Below are 18,540 nucleotides of genomic sequence, written 5' to 3' on the forward strand. Positions count from 1 at the left end.
GCTCAAATGATGGTCGATGTTGCTGGTGTTTATAATGATTGTAATGTTATGGTGTTACACTATAAGTATTTATTTAAATTAAGAGATGTCATGTCTATTTCGCTTTTTCATGTATTTTATTTATGATCTATGTAGGTATACAAAACCTACATCAACCAAATGTAGATCTCAATAGTAGGACCGCGTTTCTAATACCGCCCCTAAAGATCCAGAAAATCGGTTGAGAGCTGAAACAATGTACCGCTCCATATTAATATTGCAAACGGTCGGAAAGAAACGCCCCATAAAGAAACGTTGAATCTCTATAATGGAAGATCTTATATTCGTGCAGGTGAATTTTTTGTTCATAACATCGCAAGATCAGCAAATCCGACAAAATATGGAGTAGAGAAAGGTTTTTTGGAAAACCAATGTTTATGAGCTACAACTACAGCTGCTTTCCAGAGATGTTGTACATCGTAAAACTGAGTTTTTTATTAATTTGGTGCAAACTGACCAAATTAATAAAAAACTCAGAATAACATTGATATTCATCAACAGCCCTTTACAGTCCACTGCTGGACTACGAGCCTCCTCCACTATAGTGGAGGGTTTTGCCATAATCTCCACGCTTGGCAGGCGGGTTGGAGATCGCAGTTTAAAAGATTGATGTTTTTCAGAGAACGCTGCTGCCCATTCTCTGTTTGATGTGTAGTCCCTAAGTCGCCTCTTACGACACCCGCGGGAAGAGTAGGGGTTGGTGATAAATGTATTCTACTCTGCCGTCACCACACGGCTTGATATTAAAGACTATCAAAATTAAAATACCAATATCAGTTTTCAATATAAGTGAATTAAAGCTATAAACCCTGAGCTGCTTGTCACTGATTGTGATATTTATCCCAATAAAGTCGCATCAAAAGAGCATTATTGGAAATGGAATAAACATAGCCAATGAAATGAACTTTTATTATCAATAATGGACAAAGAATTCGATGTTATTAAGCCAATTGTTTCTGCGGCCCACTCAGCCCGCAATCATTTTAGTATTATTTTGTTGCTATTTATTGTTACGTAAAATTATGTGAATTAAATTTACATTTCATTAAAATGAAACAATAACAGTTACCTAATGAACTACATTTTATGTTCTTCTTAGTCGTTACGCTCTTGGCAGAGCGGTCGTGGTCACGTTGAGGCGTTGTTCACATCGGTTGTAGAGGCGGATACAACTCTCCGCACGATCTCCCTCCATCTCTCTCTATTGGCAGACTTTCTGGTGCAGTCACATAAGTCGTCTCCTACTGCTGCTTTCACTTGGTCAGTCCAGCGCATTGGTGACCTGCCACGCGATCGGGTTCCTTCGACTTTGCCCTGGACGACCAGTCGTTCTATGGAGTTGTCATCCCGCCTCGAGACATGTCCGAAGTATTGCAGTATGCGCGACTGTACTACGGTTGATAAACGCTGAGTGACACCGAGCTCCTGGAGTATGGACACATTGGTACGGAACTCTGTCCATGATATCCCGAGCATCTTTCTCCAGCACCACATCTCTAGGGCATCTATCTTCCTCTTTTCCAAGTCGCGTACTGTCCATGTCTCTGCTGCGTAAAGAAAGATGGGGAATACAAGCGCTCGCACAAGTCTAACTTTGGTGGCTTTGGTAATGTTGCGATTCCTCCATAACTTCCTCATTTTTGACTTTGACTTTTGACTTTGACTTTGGTCATCCGTCCGCACTGAAGCTATTCCCCCTTCGTAGAGTTCTCTGAGCAAGTGTACGAGGTGTTGCGGGGTTCCCATTTCCAGTAGAGTTCTCCATAAAGTTGGCCATTTTACAGAGTCGAATGCTTTAGAGAAATCAACAAAGCATATATATGTCCGCTTATTGAACTCTCGAGCCTTCTCTATAATTTGACGTACGATGAGGATTTGTTCACGGGTTCCTTTACCTTTAACGAAACCGGCCTGTTCTGGCGCAATTTCTCTGGACAAATATGCCTTCAGTCGCTCGTTTATGATATGCAGCATTATTTTGCTAGCGTGCGTTATTAGGGCAATAAGCCGAAAGTTGCCACACTTCTTCGTGGAACCTTTTTTATGGAGGGGCACAAATACTGTGTGACACCATTCAGAGGGCCATTTGCCCGTGAGTCATATCTTGTTGCAAATGGTGTGAAATATATGAACGCCACGCTCGCCTAGTGCTCGGATGGTTTCAATTGGGATCTGATCCTTCCCTGTCGCTTTCCCATTTTTAAGATGTCGAATAGCAGCTCTTATTTCTGACTCGAGGATATCAGGCTCAAGCATGTCACTCGCGGGTGTCATAGCTGCAAAATCTCGCGACTGCGGGTCCTGAAACAGGGACTGACAATAATCTCTCCAGACTCTCGAAATTTTGTCTAGTTCAGTGAATACTTGGCCGTTATGATCCTCGATAGTCCAGGTTTTAGACGGTAGTGTTTTTGTAATGAGGCGGATCTTCTGATACAAGTCTGTTGACTCATACCTGCCAGCGTGCGTTTCAATTTCATTGCAAATATTGTGTAGGTAGGCATTATGGTCTTGCCTGCATTTAAGTTGTATCTGTGCGGTCATTTTGTTGAGATTCCCGATATCAACTCCCATTGATTTCATTTTGCGGCGTTTCTCGACGAGTTTGAAGGTGTCATCCGTCATCCAGTGCTGTCTTTTGGAGGTCTTAATTTTTGGTGCGGCTTCCGATACAGTTGTAGTGATGAGTGCTTTAGCACGGTCCCACAGCATATCGGGGGTTTCGTTAGCTGGATCGGCTTCAGACAACTGGGGCNGATTTGACACGTGACAGTCCAGTTTTGCGTGATTCTGCATAATATGAGATCCCGTAAAACTGTGGGAACAACCTCTAAATAAAAGTCTTCCTTATCGTTCCCAAATGAATTATAATTACCTAATTAGTCAAGTCAATCGAACTAATCACAGAGCTTGTTTAATGGAGTCTTTGATTGGTGTAATTAGAGGATTACAAACAGTTGCAATATGGCGTCGTGTAGTGAAGGGGCATAGTCGATAGATTGTATCGATAATTGGATATAAGTAGTAGTGTCGATAAATTGGTCGGAATCGGGATTAGGGTTGCCAGGTGTCAGGACATGTTTGGCTTTTTAGGGACTTGTCCGGCCAAAAATTGTCTTTTCCGGCCTGTCCGGCTCTTGTTAGGCTTTTTATGTGGCTGCCGCGCCAGTCGAAAGCACACATGCGCGTATTAGGACGAAGCGTATTAGGCCCCCGTGGCATGGTAAAAAATGCGTGTCCGGCTTTTACGGTAAAATGTCCGGCCAAATGAAGCACCGAGCCGGCTTTTGTGTTTTTGGAACTGGCAACCCTAGCGGGATGCAATCGACAGTAATTATTGGATCAAACGTTTGAAAGTGAAAGGATAGATTGTATCTATAATTGTGGCTTGTTGAAATAAAGCTGAAGTGGCGAATGTATTTTAGAACTTTAGAAGCGAAAGTACTTTATAGTTTAACACAAATAAAGACGCCAATTGTTTTGTTATTTAGAATAACACACACTTTTACTCAAACTAAATTGGATAGTTCTAAAAAATGACATGAAAAATTACTGATTACTTGTAAATATTTCTTTTAAAGGTAAATAATTATTTTTCATTTTAATTAATTAATTATTGCGATAATTATAAAATATAATATTAAAAAACAATTTTATGTCTCCAAGTAATAATTTAGCCACAAATAGCTTCGGGATAATGTGCTGATAAGAAGTAACATCCCTCATAGTGAAGAATTCCGAGTGAAGTTCCCTTCCACCTTCGGCCTAATCATCACTTTCCATCAGCTTAAATTACCCATGCGGACTGCATGCTAAAGTTTTCCCGCTGCGGTTAAAAAGTGTTAAAAACTTCGACGTCGATAACGATCGACACTTCCACGCACATCACTAGCGCACTCATCGGGTTTCATCCGATTCCACACAATCGCTCGTGATCGTCTCTAATTCGTTTGATTGCTCATAATTCGAATGATATATTTTTGTTACGTTTTTTCGGCGCGGCGGGTCTTGATCGAGTCAAGTGACATTCCTTGAAGGTAGATGGAAATTTTGTTTTTAACTAACATCTACGGTGCGTCGGTTGCGTAAATTTATTTCGTTCGTTCGTTCGTTTCAGCCAAATGACGTCCACTGCTGGACAAAGGCCTCCTCCAAGTGGCAGTGGGCGGGGCACATAGCTCGTAGAGACGATGGCCGTTGGGGCAGCAAAGTTCTCGAGTGGCGACCACGGGCTGGAAGACGTAGCGTGGGTAGGCCTCCTACTAGGTGGACCGACGATCTGGTAAAGGTCGCGGGAAGAGCCTGGATGCGGGCAGCGCAGGACCGTGCATTGTGGAATTTATTAATTTATTATTAATTTAACTTTAAAGTACTATGGTCTAACTAATTTAGCAGTAAGTAAAGTAACAGTCATTAACTAAATTTTCGGCTTAATACCACAAAATCTAAGTCAAAAATGTATTAATTTGTAATACAAAAAAAAGTGGCTGCAAAAAGTGTGTAACATAAAAAAAGCAGGATTTTTATTTTTTTCTCATATCTTATTTACAAAATTCTATCGGCGAAAACATCGCAATTTTATGTCAGACGTAAGTGTATGTAATGTTTAATCGATGAACTAAAGGCAGGTTTATTATCCACTCGGAGAGGCAGTAAAAAGTTTATTACCCTGTAGAAAGAGGTTATATTTAGCTGGCAACATTTTTCCGCGCGAAACTTTATGATTAAAGTCGTAATAACGAAGGAGTTTTCGTACGAAAATCCATCATAAGTGGGTAATTTCCCATGGCGTTTTTCGGTGCTTAAAACTATGGGATGTACCCTATTATATTGGTACTAACGGCAGCCCGCGACTTCGTACGCGTGGATCACGTTTTACCCCCTTAGGCGTGGAGTTTCGTAAAAGCCTTTCTTAGCGGATGCCTACGTCATAACATCTACCTGCATGCCAAATTTCCGCCCGATCCGTCCAGTGGTTTAGGCTGTGCGTTGATAGATCACTTGTCAGTCAGTCAGTCACCTTTGAGTTATACCTACTATTATTTATTCTGTGGTTATACTATAAATTTAGATTCTACTGGGTAAAAAGTTCTTAGTTCTGGCAGCAGGGTTCTCTCGAGTTAGACCCCGCAGACTTCTAGGGCTTTTAGAAAACCTCATAAAATTCATTTATTTTTGCAAATAAGCTTTTAAAAAGCACTTTTACACGTTCCAGTATTAACCCTACCACTACTGCTTCAGGACAATGAATGGGCTAGTGCTGAGAAGAAGCAGCGCAAGAAACTCTGACCATGGTGACATCCCGTTTTTTTGCAGGATCCCGTTTACACGAACATCATGTTTGCAGGTCCCGCAAAAAAACGATTCATTCGAATTTTGCACTCGAATTTCAAACACACTTATGTTCACACGACAGTCCAGCATGTGTGATAATGCATTTTGCAGGAGCAAAATTGGATTGCCGTGAGAACGGGTCTTTATTCAAAAAGTATTTGGCCAGAGTATAATACCAATTCACATCTTTAGCTGCAGTCGTGCGCGAAAATAGCTAATTATTCCAAACCTAGCTTTTACTATACAATTTCCCACAGACCTTCTACACACTAACTTAGTGATCTTAGCACACTTAATTTAACACTTAAGTGCTGGTGACTGAGTGCTTCTAAGTGCCGGTTAAGTGGCGCCGTTAAGTAAATGTTAGTGTTACTTAGTGACGAATATGGCACTATCACGTACGTTAGTAAGTGACAATATTACTTACCATATACCACTGGGGACATATTTTTGAAAGTACATAATATTCGGATCACATTCGTGCACGAAAAAATTGTGAGATGCAAATATTAATGCAAATAAAAATTATGAAAAAAGTAGAGTTGCGTTACGTTTCGTTATAAACAACATTCAAAAAGAAATAATTAATAATAATGCTTTTATTTATAACATTATTTATTTTACCTTTTGGTGAAAGATTTCGTGAAATTTAGATTTCAGAGTTTAGGGTTGTTTACCCGTTTCCACCAAGGCGGACGAATTTTTCTATAGAATTTGACAGCGGTTGGGGCTAGCGCGGAGCGGAGAATAAAAATGGAAATAATGAAATCTGATTGATTATTTAAATCAGTTCTCCGTTCCGCCTTGGTTTAACGAGGGCCTTAATCTGCGAATCATTTCTCCATGATTTCTGCCAGTATAATTCCAAATACACATAAAAAAAATAAGCTAATACTTACGTGTGCATTTTTTAAGTGACTTGAAATAATTTTACACAGACTGTTTAATTTCGTCCGCGCTGTTTTATTCTGAACAGCTGATTTAGTAAATTATTATTTGTTTTTATTATTAATAATAAACCTTTTTCGCTTGTTTCAGAGACCTGCAAGGGAACAACATCACCATCATTTTCCAGAGCGACTTCCAGAACATGAAAGATTTGAAGATATTGTAAGTTATTTTTTTAATACTACTTAAAATTATAAATATAGTTTGGATGTCTGGATGTTTATTACTCTTTCACGCAAAAAGTACTGAACGGATTTTAATGAAACTTTATAGTATTATTGTTTATAACCCAGAATAACATATAGGTTAAAATTTATAACGATATGTGACGAATGAAATTTCACGCGGGTGAAGCCGCGGGCAAAAGCTTTTTTAGACAGAAGAAGAAAGTAAAAAAAAATGTTAATCTAATTTTGTGAAAAAAGTTTAAAACTTTAAATAAATAAATGTACCTAGGTATACATAGAAATTATAAAAAATATTTAAAGATTACAAAAATATTTTTCTACAAGTAAATAAGTTTTTTCTTGCGTACCTACATAACTAAAAACAATCCTCCGTTTCATAGTTTCTAGTTTTTAGTGTAATACTTACTTATTTTTTTAATTAAAACATACCTTTTTCAGACAACTATCGGAGAACCAAATCCATACCATCGAACGAGACGCCTTTTTGGAGCTCAACGGCTTGGAGAGACTGTAAGTACATTTGTAAGCTATTTACATATAATTTACATGTTTTTCTCACAGTCTTCATCTGAAAATTACCGATAGTTTTTCTTGTTCAATTAACTACAACACTATTTTCACTTTGCTGAGACTTTGACAATAATAAAAATGTTATTATCATAATATTATTTTCATTAAATTTCCATAATGAAAAACTAAATATGTAAATATTTTTAATAAATTGACTTCAGCACTGTGAATGACATGGTAAAATATTGAAAAGTTTTATTTTAATTAGAACTAGCTACATATTAGCTTCGTATGTCCTTCTAACGATAAACTTTCAGATTGAAGATCGGTGTACATTTTGAGACACATTATCAAAATAAAAATATAAAACTTTTTTAATTTGGGTTTTGGAAATAGACGGTTAATTTTTAATGACAATAAAAATTTTCAATAGTGATTTCTCTCAGTTTATTGCGATAAAAAATACTGTTTATTTCCAATTCCTGTGAGCGAAATGAAAATACATTTGAATAAAAAAATCTGTGAACCTTTTCTTAACTCTTAAATCTCTCAATTTTTTTATTCAAAAACCTCTAAATGTGTCCCAAGATCACTGTCACTGTGTATTATTTCAGGAAACTGAACAATAACCGACTGACTCAGTTAGCCGACGGTCTGTTTTTGAGGTTGAGACACCTACAGCGGCTGTGAGTAGAGGCAGGATCCTCTGGTGTGGTCCCCGCTTCGATTCCCGGCTGTCTTGTTGACTGAATTTTATGTGTTTCTAAAAATCATAATGAAAATCTATTTTTTTTTAATAAAATTAAATAGTACCACATTAAATTAAAGCATTCCAAAATAATATTAGGAAAAGCGGCTCAAATTTTTTGAAGAAAATAATCTATTTTTTTCGTTGTAAAAATCGGATAATGCTGCATTATTTAGCCAATAAGTCAAAATTACTAAAATAAAATGGTTTTAGTAAAGGCATTAACGTTGCAATATGAAGTAAATAAGAATAAAATACTCAAGAAACACAATAAAACTCAGCACATGGCGGCTCTATATCCGAACTATTTTATACGTTATTTTATAGTAAAATTCTCATTTTTTTCCAAAAATTAACTAACAAACAAGTGCTTACTCGATCTTAAAAAGGTAATTTTCACTTCAGAATCAATATTTTGTATTAACAAAAAAAAATTGTTATTACAAATCCTTCGTAATATGGAACCAAGAAAATATATTTTTGTGTTAAAAAGTAAGAAAAAAATGCGTTTAAAATAGTCGGATTATAACAAAATTACGACCCGATGCTTGAGTCTCAATAACCCCATAAGCTTGGCCTTGACCTATGCCGCCACAGACTTGCGACTGACGACTAAGTCTGAGGACGATTAGTCGCAAGTCGCAAGTGTGTGGCGGTCCCTTCGTCCGGTGAATAGCACATTAATGCCCTCATGCTTCTTTCCATTAGATGGGTTCCTCGATTTTATTTATAATTCCAGTGTTTTAAAACCTCTTTCTTTCATTAAGATTCAAAAAGGTTGCAAGGAAAAAGATTTTGTTAAAAAACGTTTCAATTATGTCCTCTTTTAAAGGTGAAACTTAGGTGAAAGAAACTGTTTTTAGCAAAAACTTTTTAGATTTTTTTGAGATTTGTGGATACCAAAAAATTTCTCAAAAGATTCCACTCGCAACCAACCCCTCTAACATTGCCTCCCCGCAATAAACACCCTGTATTCCACAGTCTGTGGTGACAGTTAACATTTGTGCTAAATTTCTGGCCTGGTAACCCCGACCTAGGCTTTCTGTGTGGTGGCAACACTGTATATAAGCTAGTTTTAGATATAAGTTACATTTTAAGTGGATCACATTCACATGTCACTACTAATAATATGAAATAACATCGTATGAAAGTATAACATCAAATTCATTAATTTTAAGTATACATTTTTTACAAAACCTTTTCTTTATACATGTGGAAGTTTAAAATGACTTTTTTATAGTAAGGTATTTTTTCATAGATAGGTATGAAAAAAAAATACCAAAATACTCAAGGTTTTCTCAAATTTCAAAAATAATAGCTACCTTTTCCGCAGCCGCGGTTTTCCCGCGTGGATTTCGGAGATATTTATTTATTTATTTAAAACTTTTATGCATATGAACCTCGTTACATAAGACGAACTTAATTCTAATTGGCATTCTCCTCCAGTCAACTATATAGCGCGCTTATCCGCCTTTCAAAAACCGAGATAAAAGCCATCCCCTGTTTTCCCTTGGGTCTAAAACTATCTCTGTAATAAATCTCATTTAAATCGGTATAGTAATTTAAGCTTAAAAATATAAGTCCATGTTCACAAACATTCATATTTACATTTATTAAAAAGCTTGAAAACACGTCTCTCAGTTTTCCCAAACAACTACCTACATACCTATTTCACTAAACTACGTCACTTTTAAATACCCTTCTACTTCCAAAACCTCAATGAACTCTCCCAATGATTACATTATAAATCCAAGCCCTCTTATGGCCAATGTCCACGATGTCCACACAGGATACATCATAATAGGCCCAAACTGGTCCACAATGAAAGATTTTTATTATACATACGTGCTCACGCCTCTAGTGAGGGGATTAGTGTCGATAAAAACGTATATCGACGGGCGCATGCCACTGAATGGAGCGTAAAGGATTTTATTTGGACCATTCGTTTCTGCTTAGTCAAATACGGTAGCGGATTTGTCACGTCCTGTAACAGTTGATTTGTGTTCCGGCTTTGTATGAGTGTGCTTAGAGACTAAATTCATATTTGGTTTTATTTTTCTGTTGTTGACTTTTCTATTGTTATTGTAAGTCGGTCATGTTTGGATTTTTTTTCTAAATGATGCACAGATGTGTAAACTACGAATGTAATAGCGCAAAATTCCTATTTCCCAATTCTAAGTACATACAGAGTTTGGAATTTAAATAAATTAGAGCTTTTATTAATTGGGTTTATAGCAGAGTTTAAATAAATAGTCTTTAGAGAAGGTGTGCTTTTCTTATTTTTTGATGGTAAGTAAGTATACATTATAATGATAATATAACAGTAACCCAGCCAGATTATTGTCATCTAACATAAAAATATCTGTGTATTGCGACTGGGACAAAATGTAGGTACTAATATAACCCGTCTGAGAGTGAAAGCTAAGCCCTCTGGCAAATGGATTAGATTGGAGGCGAAAGTCAATTTTCATCGATATAAATGTGGGAGTGTGAACGGACCGCAAGGGAGTGAGTGAGAAGGAATGATTGAGTGAGTGAGTAAGGAAGACGTGATTTTGGAAGAAGACAGAACAGAAGACGATTGTATTACGAAGGAGCGAGGATTTTCCTTTTCTTGTGGTTTATCCTGAAAATTACGTATAAAGCTGAAGAAATACAACCGAATTAAACATCGATAAAACTAGAAAGCGCTGCCCATTCCTACGATGCGCCAGCGCCGAATCTTGGCCCTTCCCTACGATGACAGGCGTGATATATGCGCATGTGAACAGACAGACAACCGGACGTGTGTGTAGGTGTCTTTACTTTAAGTTTAAGGGACCCTAAATGTCATAGGCTCGTTACAAACCCAATGGGAACGTGATTCTCGCCTATAGACAAACGATGTTTGCTTGTGAAGCAGCATATCGAACGCACAGCGTTGAATAGAGCTCTGTGATTGGTTCGAGTGTCACCCTGTGCGTCTGCACTGTGAGACCTCATAGTAATGTTTGTGAATACGGGCGTTCGACTCGTTACAAATGAATGGGAACGTGATTCTGAGAGGTTTAGTATGAATGTTTGCTATGAATCTAATTAGAGATACAATGTTTGTTTGATTATTGTAGAAGGTAAGTTGTGAAATTGGTAATGATTCTATTATAAAAATCTGGTTAAAAACGGGACTATTCCCACCTCTCGTTCCCACCGCTGCAACTTCTGTGTAGCCAGGATCTACAGCTTGACCGCCAATAACCCAACCAGTTAAGGTCAAGTTTTTCCTGGGGGAAAGTTAAACTGTCTAAAAAAACTAGGCAAGTGCGAATCGTCAGGAAGATGTCGCTCGCGTCATCAAATCAAATAAAAAATGTCTTTATTTGCTTGGATACAAACTATACTACACTTGTTACTTGAAATGCAATAAACGATTGAGTATTGGATTTAATCAATTAGTACTTACGAATAGTCAAAAGCTTTTAAGGAGCCTTTACATGTCTAATTTTTTGTCCTACCAGCACTTCGAGGCAAACATTTGTCAGAAGAGAAACAAAAATAGAGTATACGAGATTAGTAGAATAACAATATTTTCCGATGAAAGTTACTGTACTGACCATGACTTATTCTCATTGATACAGAAGGGTTTTTATTATCCTTACATAGAGAATTTTCTATCCACCAAAATACTTTGTGGTAGATTTCTAGATTGACTTAACAAAAATGCATAATTTGTGTTTTACTTAATGATAAAATTATTAAAGTCATATTTTTTATTAATAACTTAACTGCCAGAGCACGTAGTCCACAAAACAATTTATTACGCCCATTTTCCAAGCAAATTCCATCCAGCTAGGGTTGCCAGGCGTCCGGCTTTAGCCGGACATGTTTGGCTTTTTAGGGACTTGTCCGGCCAAATATTGCCTTGTCCGGCCTGTCCGGCTTTTGTTAGCCTTTTTATTTGGTTGCCGCGCCAGGCAAAAGTCGAACCACAAGATCATATGAGCGCACGCATCAGGATGTTGGTTAGCAACCGATATGATGCATGAGCTGACACTAATTGTCACATTTCCGGCTTTTAGGGTAAAATGTCCGGCCAAATGAAGCACAGAGTCCGGCTTTTGTGTTTTTGGACCTGGCAACCCTACATCCAACCCAACTCGTAGACGCACAAAATTCCATATCAGCTGCGCAAATGTACACGTCGCGAACATAATTTATTATCAGGGATGTTATGGATATCCGTAACCGTAACCGAAACTATCGGATATCCGAAATAAAAAAATGTCCGTAACTGTAACCAAAACCCATTGAAAAGTTTCGGATAAAGGCGGAGTCTAAATCTACCTGTTTATTAATATTTGTTACTTGTCTGTCATTCCCTGGCACAATCTGATATCCCCGCCTGTTTTACCATTATCATAGGTGCCGTCATCTAAATATGTAATAACTCCAAGGTGACTGACTGACATAGTGATCTATCAACGCACAGCCCAAACCACTGGACGGATCGTAGATGTTCTGACGTAGGCATCCGCTAAGAAAGGATTTTACGTAACTCCACTCCTAAGGGGGTAAAACGACATCCACGCATATGAAGTCGCGGGTGGCCGCTAGTAATACACAAAGTGTTATTATGGATTTGAATTTTACACTTTTAAAATTCTGATATCCGTAATCGAAAATATCCAAAACTTTCGGATAGTCCGAAATTATTTCATATAGCTGTAGCCGTAACCGAAACAGGTATAATATTATTCTATTATCCGTAACCGTATCCAGTGAAGTCGAAGCTTAATTTCGAACTCCTCCTATGTTCTTCTGATTAATTTCGTTGCGGGTCCAATGACAGCTTAACTTTCCCCCGGGACAAACTTGACCTTCACTGGTTGGGTTATTGGCGGTCAAGCTGTAGATCCTGGCTACACAGGAGTTGCAGCGGTGGGAACGAGAGGTGGGAATAGTCCTGTAAATTGTTTAACCGTATCCATAACCGAAACTTCATATCCGTAACATCCCTGGTAATAAATGCAAGAGCAGGCACGACCGACGTGCTCGGTGGTTCGACGCGGAGTGATTAAATTGTAGCGCGGGAAGCGCCGCCATCTTGCCCCGGATGTGGCGTAGCCACTAATTAATTTATGTTGGGTTTCTTCCGGGTTTGTTTTAAGGGTAGTTTATTTTGTAAAATTAATGAAGTTAATTTTAGTTTTGCCAAATGCAGGGTAAATTGTGTGGCTTAGAATTATAAGAAGATCTGAGTAATCAATCAACGTAGAGAAGCAATAGAAGAACTGATTACGGGATCCAGTAATGCAGGACCCGTCAAAACTGGACTGTCACTGACAAAAATCGACTGTTTGAACACAGCGGGCGTAGTGTGAGTTTACGTCAAACGTATTCGATATCGACTGCGTTAAAATTAAATGAAGATTTAAGTTCTTGAAAGTTTCCGCTAGGGGCGCTGTACAGTCCGTCATACATTTGATGACACTTTTTTACGCAGTCGATATCGAATGCGTTTGAAGTAAACTCACACTAAGTACGCCCCCAGATAATGTTAGTTTGAAATTCGAATCACAAATTCGAACGGATCGTTTTTTGCGGGACACTGCAAACGGGATGTCCGTGTGGACATTGATAACAAGAGTTTCCTGCAAAAAACGGGATATCTCCATGGGAACACCAACCAAACCCTTGAAAAGGAGGCTGACAATAGTGACTGAGTTTCTTGCGCTGCTTCTTCTCAGCACTGGCCCATTTATTGTCCCGAAGCAGTGGTAGGGTTAATACTGGGACGTGTAAAAGTGTTTTTTAAAACCCTACTTGCATAAATAAATTACCGAAGCATATTACAAGCCCAAAGCACGTTTCAATTTCAAGCAAAAATTAAGACTATAATTGGCTCAATTTCTACATTTTAAATTGAGTTTTAAGCGTTGTTTTGTAGAATCTAAAAGCAGTAGAGGCACAATCACAGACTTAACTGAGGCGAGGAATAACACGCGCCTTTCATCCTCCAGACGCTTACGATAAAAGTGGCGTACACTGCGGGACAAAGAAACTGGCAACATTAATTTTTAGGTCGTATTTTAGCCATATACCTACTAAAGCTTGTGCGGGAAGTAGCGCGTTCCTAGCTCGTGTAAAAAAGGGAAATGACTTTTACTTTAGCTTATTTTGAAAAATCTGACAGTGGGCGAGCTTCGTATGTCGTAGAAGTGATGTAAGATGGAGTAACCGGATTATTGGATCACGTCTCGGTAAAAGTAGCAAGGAACGTTCCCAGATCGATTGATCGACGACCCCAAGAAGACGATTGACACAACTTGAAGTTGGCGTCGCAAGAAGTGGACTGCAAAAATGAAAGAAAGACAGAAAAACATTTATTTTGGTTCGAGAACCAAAAATGGCTCCCGCTCAGCATGTGTCATGCTCGGAGGTAGTAGAACCCAGAGCATGACGCTGTTGTTCTGCGGAAGTCATTGTTGGAGAGAGGAAAAAAAATTGCTGCAATGACATGCTCTTAAAAATACTATTATACCTCCACAACGTATGTATGTGTGGGTTTATGCATGCAAATTGCCAAACATTTATTGCGAAACTGGTCTTGATTTTCTCTTTGTGACAATTTTAATGTCAGTATCGCCTGAAATTCCATCTTGAATCTTTCCAATGAAAGACCTCTCTTTTTCCAAAAATTTGGCCCCAAGTTTTAAAAAATCTAAAGTGATACTTTTCTATGGCCTGCAGTGTACGATTTCAAATGTGAGCTCTAAAGCGCCCGTGCGTACACACAATACCCGAAGCTTTGAGAGTAAGCTCATTGCTAAAGCTGGGTAGAGCTTTTGAGTTTTGTTTCTAACAGGAAAAAAGGGTTTTGTACACTAGTTCTTTCTTTGGGATTTAGTTGGGGTTTTTATATTCATACATATAATTATGTAGATGACACATTAATTATTCGTTTTAAAACGGTTTAATATAGAACCTTGAATACAGAGTTAGTTTTCAACGCTCTTTTTTCAAGTTCGATTAAAGTTTGGTTGAAAGCTGTATCATTAAATATTCAATTTAGTTCGTGAATTAGTGATGACGTAGCTTATTTAAAACATATTACTGACTAGGATCTATTTGCCTGCGACTTTCCCTTATTTGCAATAAGGTGGGACAGCTACACCACCTTATTTTAAAAGTAACAATAACAATAACCGGTGTTTTTTGTATGGAGTTTGACACATTTTTGACGTTTGTCAAAGTTAAAGTGAGATAGTGCAAATCAGCCTAAATGTTCAAGCCTTAAGTAACTGTAGAGTTTGTGAAGTTATGTAAATATGTTTATGTAAATGATTTTGGTGGGATCATCATCATCATCAACAGCCCTTTACAGTCCACTGCTGGACTATGAGCCTCCTCCACTATAGTGGAGGGTTTTGCCATAATCTCCACGCTTGGCAGGCGGGTTGGAGATCGCAGTTTAAAATATTGATGTTTTTCAGAGAGCGCTGCTGCCCATTCTCTGTTTGATGTGTAGTCCCTAAGTCGCCTCTTACGACACCCGCGGGAAGAGTAGGGGTTGGTGACAAATGTATTCTACTCTGCCGTCACCACACGGCTAAATTTTTTGGTGGGATAAACTATAATTAATAATTGAGATATTTTGAAAACACGCATTCGTAGGAAAAAGCTACTTTTTAACTTATTTCAATGTACTAACGTCAACTTACCCTAAAAAAACTAAAAAACACATACAAAACAAAGAATAACCCCCACACTACCCCGGCAGCCCTTGTAAAATTAAATGTTGTCCTGAATTATGTACTAGAGACTCCGTCCGCCGTCTGAGGGGTATGCAGACAAATTATAACAATAGACAGCAAAAAAGTAATTAAAAATTAAGGTTATGCCAAAACATTTTAGTGCATTAATGTAACGTTAAAGTTTGTCCCGGGGGAAAGTTGAACTGTCATTGGACCCCCAGCGAAATTAATCAGAAGAACATAGAAGGAGTTTGAAGTGCTTCTAAAATTAGGCTTTTAATTTTTAGACGAAAATAAAAGGAGACATGTCCTGTTTAGTGCAGGATCCCGTTTAATAATAACGTGTCTTAATAAAAAACCGATCTATTCAAAGCTATTCGAACTTCAAACGCTCATATTCTGTGTTCCCACACGACAGTTCAGTTTTGAAAATGTATAACTATGTATACTATTTTAAAAACTGTAAGCCCTTAAAAAAGAGGCTGACAATGGTGACTGAGTTTCTTGCGCTGCTTCTTCTCAGCACTGGCCCATTTATTGTCCCGAAGCAGTGGTAGTAGGGTTAATACTGGGACTTATAAAAGTGCTTTTTGCAAAAATAAAATTAGTTTTATGAGCTTTTTTGATTTTTTACGACAGGAGTAACGCGTCCGCGGGTAAAAGCTAGTCAACTAACAAAAGCTTGTCATCCGCTTCGCAACGGAGGGAAGTCGAACCTTACTTCGAACTCCTTCTATGTTCTTCTGATTAATTTCGTTGCGGGTCCTATGACAGTTTAACTTTCCCCCGGGACAAACTTGACCTTCACTGGTTGGGTTGAGCGGCCAAGCTGTAGATCCTGGCTACACAGGAGTTGCAGCGGTGGGAAAGAGAGGTGAGAATAGTCCCGTAGGGTGTAACTTTTATTAATAAGGGGGTAAGAGTCTAAAACTATAGTAGTCTGTGGAGCTCGCGTCAGTCCGTATGTCCCCCGGGAGATTCCTTCGCAATTTTCGCCTCCATTGTACTTTAAGACGTTCCAGGGGGTGCAGCCGAGGAGTGTGAACTTTGCTGAGGTGGTTGGATGGCTGGGGACATGGGTTTTCTTTGGGGTATTATACTATCTTTGTATCGGGGCGACCAAAATATTTGTAAAATATAATGTATGTATACAGGGTGGAAACGTTAAGTGATCTCACTCGATTATTTCTAAACTATACAAGATATTGAAAAACTGGTTACTGATCCTGAAAGTGCTTCATGAGTTCTTTCAAACGGTACCAATAATAGGTTACAGAATAAACTGGATCTATTTGAAAATTCAATGTTTCTAGCTTCCATACTAAATGTATGCCAGATACACAATACTAGAAGTGTATTTTTTTTATTTAATAATAAACTCTTAAAGTAAACTCATACATTGTATTCTTATTTAAAATTATTCATAGAAAACATTGGTTTTAGGCTTTACTTGCTATAATATTGTCAAGAGATGAGTGTCATGACTGTTGTAGAACTAAATGTATGGAAGAAGGAAACATTGAATTTTTAGATAGATCCAGTTTATTCTGTAACCTATTATTGATACCATTGGATAGGGCTTGTGAAGCACTTTTAGAATCAGTAATCAGTTTTACGATATCATGTGTAGTTTTTAAAATAATGTAACTTTATCAAATGTATGGAAGCTGGAAACATTGAATTTTCAGAGATCCAGTTTATTCTGTAACCTATTATTAATACCATTGGATAGAGCTCATGAAGCACTTTCAGGATCAGTAATTAGTTTATTGATATCTTGTATAGTTTAGAAATAATCGAGTGAGATCACTTATCGTTTCCACCCTGTATAAGTGCATACTCGTAGATTTTCCCGCATGAGTTCACATTTTTTAAACCGGGGAAAAACTTCTCAACTCGTAATTTTATGGGTCCTAGTCTTAAGTCTGAAAATAAATCGATCTTATCTATCTTCTTCTTATTTATCTATACTTTCGCATTTAAATATTATATTCGTACAGATAAGTGATCCATAATCTTTGCTTTGTGGTACCTAGGTAATTGAATAAAGAAATTGGTTGGTGAGAAAAAGAAGAAGTTTTGACCGAGGAACGTATCCGTCTTTAACTAATTCAAATTATTTATATTAGAACTAGCTTTAGCCCACGGCTTCGCCCGCGTGTATTTTTCTGTCACAGAAAAACTTTATCGCGCGCGTCCTTGTTTCAAAAACCGGGATAAAAACTATCCTATGTCCTTTCCCGGGACTCAAACTATCTCTATGCCAAATTTCATTAAAATCTGTTCAGTGGCGTGAAAGAGAGACAGACAGACAGACAGAGTTACTTTCGCATTTATAATATTAGTATAGATGATTTGCCTTATTCACAAGTCCTAAAAATAGCTTGGTGCTAAAAAGAACTGGCGAAAGAAACATTGTCCTACCTATTTATTACTAGAAATACTACGTACTTACGTCCTGAAAAGAAAACTTTAAACGCTTCAATAAATTTTGATTTTAGTGACATTTATGTAGTTACGATGCCGTAGTATTTGTACCATGATTTGCCGTCTATACCAAGAGTCCATACAAGTTCTCTGATTGTTCTACTCTCAGAGTCGATCACAAAGCTTTGTCCTTGGTACTTTGGTAGTGACGCGAAGTGATCAAAGTTGCGATATCGCTCCGGAAGAACGACAGACGGTATTGGCTTTGAAGGCGATAGTGATGTGCAGCACTTATCGATAAGTAGGCGACGATATTCCAAGTGTCAGTGTTGGACTGCCGATTCAAGGGTCGATAGTTCTAAACTTTTAACCCCTTCGTCAGTTTTTACTATTGTGGTGATTGGAAGGGTTAACGGAACTATTAGAAAAGTTTGAAATACAAATTGCTAAAATGTTTTGTTTTTTATCAGAGCTATTCCGACTCATCGGAGGTGCAATTGTGAAAAGCAATCGTAATCATTTTTGACAGTTCAAAACGTACGCTATATTCTGTTAAACGTTTTGTTATTGTACAGTCGCGGAATGAAAAGGTTCGTCAGTTTTCAAATTGATTCCT

General features: G+C 37.8%; 1 protein-coding gene across 1 annotated transcript in view; it reads left to right on the forward strand.

Moving 5' to 3' along the window:
• Positions 1–5,461: 5,461 nt before the first annotated feature.
• sli (slit guidance ligand) overlaps positions 5,462–18,540 on the forward strand; it is a 64,910-nt gene continuing 51,831 nt past the window's right edge. The window contains exons 1-4 of the mRNA XM_028301074.1: positions 5,462–5,502; positions 6,412–6,483; positions 6,948–7,019; positions 7,634–7,705. Of these exons, the coding sequence (XP_028156875.1) occupies positions 5,462–5,502; positions 6,412–6,483; positions 6,948–7,019; positions 7,634–7,705 (257 nt within the window). The remainder of the gene's footprint in view (positions 5,503–6,411; positions 6,484–6,947; positions 7,020–7,633; positions 7,706–18,540) is intronic.

The sequence above is a fragment of the Ostrinia furnacalis genome, unplaced genomic scaffold, assembly GCF_004193835.3.
Source record: "Ostrinia furnacalis isolate ACB-3 unplaced genomic scaffold, ASM419383v2 OfSCF0867, whole genome shotgun sequence".
In the NCBI taxonomy this organism is placed as follows: Eukaryota; Metazoa; Arthropoda; class Insecta; order Lepidoptera; family Crambidae; genus Ostrinia; species Ostrinia furnacalis.